Genomic DNA, 7,500 nt, shown 5'->3' with positions numbered 1-7,500 from the left:
AAAATCCTTTGTTTGGTTCTTTATCGCAGAGAAGAAATTAATCGAAGTGTGGCTTGATTCTTTAGAGGAGAAATTAACCGGAGTGTGGCTTGGTTCTTTAGAGGAGAAATTAACCGAAGTGTGGCTTGATTCTTTAGAGGAGAAATTAACCGGAGTGTGGCTTGGTTCTTTAGAGGAGAAATTAACCGAAGTGTGGCTTGATTCTTTAGAGGAGAAATTAACCGGAGTGTGGCTTGGTTCTTTAGAGGAGAAATTAACCGAAGTGTGGCTTGGTTCTTTAGAGGAGAAATTAACCGAAGTGTGGCTTGATTCTTTAGAGGAGAAATTAACCGGAGTGTGGCTTGGTTCTTTAGAGGAGAAATTAACCGAAGTGTGGCTTGGTTTCTTTAGAGGAGAAATTAACCGAAGTGTGGCTTGATTCTTTAGAGGAGAAATTAACCGGAGTGTGGCTTGGTTCTTTAGAGGAGAAATTAACCGAAGTGTGGCTTGATTCTTTAGAGGAGAAATTAACCGGAGTGTGGCTTGGTTCTTTAGAGGAGAAATTAACCGAAGTGTGGCTTGATTCTTTAGAGGAGAAATTAACCGGAGTGTGGCTTGGTTCTTTAGAGGAGAAATTAACCGAAGTGTGGCTTGGTTCTTTAGTGGAGAAATTAACCGAAGTGTGGCTTGATTCTTTAGAGGAGAAATTAACCGGAGTGTGGCTTGGTTCTTTAGAGGAGAAATTAACCGAAGTGTGGCTTGGTTCTTTGGAGGAGAAATTAACCGAAGTGTGGCTTGATTCTTTAGAGGAGAAATTAACCGGAGTGTGGCTTGGTTCTTTAGAGGAGAAATTAACCGAAGTGTGGCTTGGTTCTTTAGAGGAGAAATTAACCGAAGTGTGGCTTGATTCTTTAGAGGAGAAATTAACCGAGTGTGGCTTGGTTCTTTAGAGTTGAAATTAACCGACTTGTGGCTTGATTCATTAGAGAAGAATTAACCGAAGTGTGGCTTGATTCTTTAGAGGAGAAATTAACCGGAGTGTGGCTTGGTTCTTTATAGTTGAAATTAACAGACTTGTGGCTTGATTCATTAGAGAAGAAATTAACCGAAGTGTGGCTTGATTCATAGAGAAGAAATTAACCGAAGTGTGGCTTGATTCTTTAGAGGAGAAATTAACCGGAGTGTGGCTTGGTTCTTTAGAGTTGAAATTAACAGACTTGTGGCTTGATTCATTAGAGAAGAAATTAACCGAAGTGTGGCTTGATTCTTTAGAGGAGAAATTAACCGGAGTGTGGCTTGGTTCTTTAGAGTTGAAATTAACCGACTTGTGGCTTGATTCATTAGAGAAGAAATTAAGCGAAGTGTGGCTTGATTCTTTAGAGGAGAATTAACCGGAGTGTGGCTTGGTTCTTTAGAGTTGAAATTAACCGACTTGTGGCTTGATTCATTAGAGAAGAAATTAACCGAAGTGTGGCTTGATTCTTTAGAGGAGAAATTAACCGGAGTGTGGCTTGGTTCTTTAGAGTTAAAATTAACCGACTTGTGGCTTGATTCATTAGAGAAGAAATTAACCGAAGTGTGGCTTGATTCTTTTGAGGAGAAATTAACCGGAGTGTGGCTTGGTTCTTTAGAGTTGAAATTTACCGATGTGTGGCTTGATTCATTAGAGAAGAAATTAACCGAAGTGTGGCTTGATTCTTTAGAATAGAAATTAACCGGAGTGTGGCTTGGTTCTTTAGAGTTGAAATTAACCGACGTGTGGCTTGATTCTTTAGAGGAGAAATTAATTGAAGTGTTGCTTGATTCTTTAGAGAAATTAACCGAAGTGTGGCTTGATTCTTTAGTGAAGAACTTAACCGAAGTGTGGCTTGATTCTTTAGAGAAGAAATTAACCGAAGTGTGGCTTGATTCTTTGGAGAAGAAATTAACCGAAGTGTGGCTTCGTTCTTTAGAGAAGAAATTAACCGAAGTGTGGCATGATTCTTTAGAGAAGAAATTAACCGAAGTGGGGCTTGATTTTTTAGTTTCTCTCACTAACGCACAACAGGGTGATTTGACCTTTGACTGTCACGCATTATAAAGAAGTTCTTTTCTGGACTTTTCTCTCTAATCCCTCCTTTTGTAGTGAGGATTTTATTTGTATTATCAAGTAAATTAAGGAAGTCGGTGCATGATTTGAACTTATTCGTAACTACAAATGGAAGTAGATTTTTATCCGCATTTTTTTAATCAGTTATGATAGTTCGCAATATATTTATGCGGTGGAGGCTAATGAAAACATGATTATTAAAGATTTGCAAACCTATTTGTGATAAATGTTTATTAAGAAAAACTCAGATTTAGAGTTCAGTAAATTAACTGGTATTTGAGTTGACTTTATTAGAATGTTGTTGAAGTTATGCATAAATATGCCTTTTCATTAAATGATTTTTCAAGAATACGAAATACAGACTTCGCGTGTGCGGACGATTTTTCGAAAAACAATTTTTCGAAAGACAATTGTTCGAAAAACTTTTTTTTCGAAACCCAATTATTCGAAAACAGTTGTTCGAATGTGTTTTTGCTTACCTAGCGATGAAGCATATTTAACCCTTTTACCCCCAGGCTATTTGGAACTTTCCAACACTTAACCCCAGGCGTTTTATTTTTTTCAAGCACATTTTGCAATATATATTTTTTAAATTGCTCTAACTGCCTTAGTTTTCGTCATAGAGAGGTCAGGTTGGTCATATTCTTTAGGAAAATGCCTGAAGTTTCTCATAAAGCTATCAAAAATATGCAGAAAAAAAAACGTAAATAGCAGTTTTTTGCAAGGACGTACCAGTACGTCCATGGGGGTAAAGGGATAAGTTTTGTGAAACGTACCAGTACGTCCATTAGGGGTAAAAGGGTTAATAGACAAAAGGGTGTGACAGTCAATGACTTACTCAAATATCTAGTGTGATCTTAACTATAATCCTATCTTTGAAGTCCACAAGATGGGATCTTCATCTTTGGGATTCATACTCTTCTAATGAGGACAGTATGAAAAATAATTTAATTTTATGCCAAAGTTGAACTTGAAGGTTGAATATGAATGTTACTGTCGTGGGTATAATCTTTTACAAGCCTCTTTTTTTTTTGACTAATGAAGTTTTTGAACTTTGCTCTAAAAGTTACTGCCATATTTCATGTAGTGTACTCTACTAATATAGGATAAAATTAAAATATAAGAATTGACATAAATGAGCTAGAAGGGAATTTTAATAAAAAAGTGAGTTATTATTATTATTATTAATATTATTATTAATATTATTATTATTATTATTATTATTATTATTATTTACTAAGCTACAACCCTAGTTTGAAAAGCAGGATGCTATAAGCCCAAGGGACGAAAACAATAATCATAAGTATTAGTGTACAGTATATTAGCTCATATCATTTCCAAAGGGGGAATTCGTCGAGGAAGAGCAGGAGTTTCGATTGTGAGTGTGTGTGAATTGTCTTCGGTATCGAAACTACTAATCAGCATATTGTATACATAATCAGGATTTCTTGTATGTTGAGCAGCAACAGACGCCACAGCCTTTTTCATGTCAAATGCAACAAGGAACTTAGAGAAGTGAAATGGAGATTGTCATTGTTTATTATTATTATTATTATTATTATTATTATTATTATTATTATTAAATGCAAAGCTACAACCCTAGTTGGAAAAGCAGGTTGCTACAAGCCCAGGGTCCCCAACAGGGAAAATAGCCCAGTGAAGAAAGGAAACAAGGAAAAATAGAATATTTTAAAAGTAACAACATTAAAATAAATATTTCCTAAATAAACTATAAAAACTGTAAGAAAACAAGAGGAAGAGAAACTAGATAGAACAGTGTGCCCCAGTGTACTCTCAAGCAATGGTTTGATTTTGGAGTGACCTTCTCCTAAAAAAGGTGCTTACCATATCTAAATAGTCTCTTCTACCCTTACCAAGAGGAAAGTAGCCACTGAACAATTGCAGTGCAGTAGCTGACCCATTGGGTGAAGAAGAATTGTTTGGTAATCTCAGTATTGTCAGATGTATGTGGGCAGAGGAGAATCTGTAAAGAATAGGCCAGACTATTCGGTGTCTGTGTAGGCAATGGGAAAGAACCGTAACCAGAGAGAAGGATCCTATGTAGTATTGTCTGGCCAGTCAAAGGACCCCATTACTCTCTAGCGGTAGTATCTCAACGGGCGGCTGGTGCCCTGGCCAACCTACTACCTGTTTAACAAGTTACCGATACATGTTAGGATGGTCTACAGATTTGCTTAGCGTCAGTTTAGACTTTCAAAAAACACAAAACAGCTTTTGTCTGGTTATTTAAGGTGCTTGTATGAACAACCAAACGGCCAATGCGCGCTCTCTCTCTCTCTCTCTCTCTCTCTCTCTCTCTCTCTCTCTCTCTCTAAATAATGACTTATTACGATGTTTTCTATGAGAAATAGTTACCATTCTAAATGTGTTGTAATCTCCCCAATATAATAAAGGGAACGTGTCTGGATATATATATATATATATATATGCAGTTTATATTTGTGTGTATGTATGCATATATATATATATATATATATATATTATATATATGTGTGTGTGTGTGTAGGTATATTATATGTATATGTATATGTATATGTGTATATATATATATATATGTGTATATATATGTATGTATATATATATATATATATATATATATGTATATGTATATGTAGATATTTCTTTTCTGTCACGCTGACGGACAACCACTCAGAAAAGAGCAATCTCCCACAAATTACCCAAACTAGCGTGTTATAGTTAGGAAAGGGGAAGGGTGTGGGAAGGGTTGAATCTGTGTGTGCATGCTTGTGCATAGCTATCTAAATATTTAGTGGTCATTTTTGACGGGATGCGTACACTAGTTATTTAATAAAGTCTATCCGCTACAGATTATAGTTATTATTATGGAAACACATCCCTAGCAAAACATATTGTGATATATTTTGTAAACCCATCTCTTACGGAATATATTGAATTTTGTTTTAAAAGTAAACACATTGTATAAAGTAATGTATAATTTGTTGATACAGTAATATACTATAATTTGTTGTGGAAGTATATCCCTTTCAAATTTTACTCTAATCTATTATATACTAAAACTTTACACTTACAGAAATTCCATAATCTATTCTGAAATCACATACCTTACATAATATACTGTAATGTCTTTTGAAAGGCGATGCCTCACATGATTTATTATAATACATCTTGAAAGCCCAGTCCTTTTGCAGAATGTATTTTAATCTATTTAGAGAGGGATCTCGTTGCTGGATATATTTCAATTTCCACACGATAAGTTGAAATGGCACTGGATCTTCAAGTGACCTGAATTCCATTATAGTGACGTGACCTTTGAAATTATGATAAGTCCATCCAGGGTCCAAATAGTCCGCATGCAGTAGGGACATCCGACAGATTATTAGTATATAATCTTATTTAGAACCAAACAATGAATCAAAGGTAATAATTCCTTTCCGATCTCCCATTATAAATGGTGTTTTCTTGTTCTTTGGTTTCTATATTTTCTCTTCCAGTCATACATTTAAGCCAAAATATAGTGCATTTACGCTCCGAAGAAAATCCCCAAACTGACATGTCTTTCTTATTTATCAGCGATCATAGTCTTATCAAAACCTTCCCTGCCAATAGGGCTTACGGAAATTCTTCCAGATAGCCTTAGGATCCTTGCTTCTTTTCCTCTTCTACAAGACAATCATCTTTAAGCGCTTAATCGTTATAGTTCTTTAATGCCTCGAGCTGTCATCGAAAACCGTCAAGTATACATTGCTTTCACCATCTTGGCAATTTGGACGCCCCGGGGATCGCTCTCTTAACCTCAGACTTCCTTTGTTTGCTATGACTATCACGAGCGCTGGAATTTCGCTTGTTTCCTACGTGACTCTCAACCATAGTGCGTGATGATGATGACGACTTTTCTTCCTCTCCTCCCCCCCCCCCCACCCCCTTACGAGCCTTTCCCATCAGGAAAAAGAGGAAATGAGAAAAAGCTGGACAGGGGTTCCATAGCGTTGTATCCCACTAATGACTTCCAATACTCACAGGGCTTTGTGATGCAAATTTCACCTGGCATCGGTGTGTGATGCGGGCGGGGTTAAGCGCTGTCCAAACTCGACGCCCCACCGAAAAACGTTTTAAAGGCGTCGAACGCGGCAGATTCTCCAGTCCTGCATTTCCTTTCTTTCGGGAGAGAATGTTCATTGTCTCGACGCTCTTCTTTAAATCGTAAGGAGAGAGAGAGAGCACAACGCCCCGCCCTATAATAAGGGACGTTCTTGGCATTGAGGGAGATGGCTTGCGATTCGAGGAGCTGACGATGCTCGATTAATGCTGACAGGGGGTGTGTTTGGTGCCACCTTTCGATGGTCCTTTTCATACTAGAGTTCCCCTTAGACAGAGGGCGTTGCGTCAAGCTGGCACCTCGCAATTTTTTTTTTTTTTTTTTTTTTTTTTTTCATATCTAGCCCATCTTAAGCGCGCTTTCTACTATACCAAAGTCTAGAATTTGATGTTATTGATAGATGAAATGAAATGTTACTATGTACGATCGTGTGACACACGGTTGGTACAGATCTTTTCTAGTATTCGTTGCGATTTGTGTCTATTGTAATTGCGTTACATGAAATGTATGCTGTCTAGATTTACTAGCAAAGTGTGATAAATCAAACGTCTTCATAGTATTTAATCTCTTGTTTAGGTAGATTTGATAGAAATTAACATCAGATACGATGATTGGGTTTTTATCACAAATTAAACTGCCATAAAGGAGTTATCTCAAGAAAAGCGAGGTACCATATTTCATCAGTTTCTAAGTTTCTATATTCGATTTTTTATTGCTTTTGGCAGTTTTAAGCATATGAAATTCATCATATTTTTTCCAGTTATGTCAAAACCAAAAATTATTCATAATGATTATACTACGGATATATAATCAAACCGTCAAGAAAATATTTGAAAGTGGTTTGCTTCTAGTAATGCTTCTGTTTTTATAACTGGGATGTTCATGATAAATTTAGGGTTAGATAGGTGGTTTTTTTTTTTTTTTTTTTTTTGGCGAGGTTGTAATACTCAAGAGAGAGAGAGAGAAAAAATTCGTATAATCATTCTGAATAATGTTTGGTTTTGATATAGCTGGGAAAAAATATGGAAATTTTATATGCTTAGAACTGCCAAAAGTAATAAAAGATTCGAATATAGAAACTTATAAACTTATCGGATGGAGGGCGCATTTATACTTTAGCAGGTTAATGATACTACTCGAGTTCCATGAAACGTTAACTAAATGTTACATACACCGTAATTGGTCAGTGGCTACTTTCCTCTTGGTAAGGGTAGAAGAGACTCTTTAGCTATGGTAAGCAGCTCTTCTAGGAGAAGGACAGTCCGAAATCAAACCATTGTTCTCTAGTCTGGGTAGTACCATAGCCTCTGTACCATGGTCTTCCACTGTCTTG

The 7,500-nt window shown here is 36.4% G+C and overlaps 1 protein-coding gene across 1 annotated transcript; it reads right to left on the bottom strand.

Moving 5' to 3' along the window:
* Positions 1-1,101: 1,101 nt before the first annotated feature.
* LOC137626141 (uncharacterized) lies at positions 1,102-6,247 on the bottom strand. Its single transcript, XM_068357217.1, has 2 exons — positions 6,085-6,247; positions 1,102-1,925 (listed from the first exon to the last, which is right to left on the bottom strand). The coding sequence occupies exons 1-2, from the start codon at positions 6,245-6,247 to the stop codon at positions 1,102-1,104; spliced, it is 987 nt and encodes a 328-aa protein (XP_068213318.1).
* Between the last annotated feature and the right edge of the window lie 1,253 nt (positions 6,248-7,500).

Source organism: Palaemon carinicauda, chromosome 33, assembly GCF_036898095.1.
Source record: "Palaemon carinicauda isolate YSFRI2023 chromosome 33, ASM3689809v2, whole genome shotgun sequence".
Taxonomy (NCBI): domain Eukaryota; kingdom Metazoa; phylum Arthropoda; class Malacostraca; order Decapoda; family Palaemonidae; genus Palaemon; species Palaemon carinicauda.
The sequence above is the reverse complement of the archived record's forward strand: the minus strand, read 5'-3'. Positions and strand labels throughout refer to the sequence as shown.

Excerpts from the sequence above, each read along its gene's own strand:
- LOC137626141 (XM_068357217.1), bottom strand. The coding sequence starts at position 6,247 with ATGAACATTCTCTCCCGAAAGAAAGGAAATGCAGGACTGGAGAATCTG. Across the intron at positions 1,926-6,084 it reads TGCATCACAAAGCCCTGTGA|AACGAAGCCACACTTCGGTT; the intron begins GTATTGGAAGTC and ends TCTTCTCTAAAG.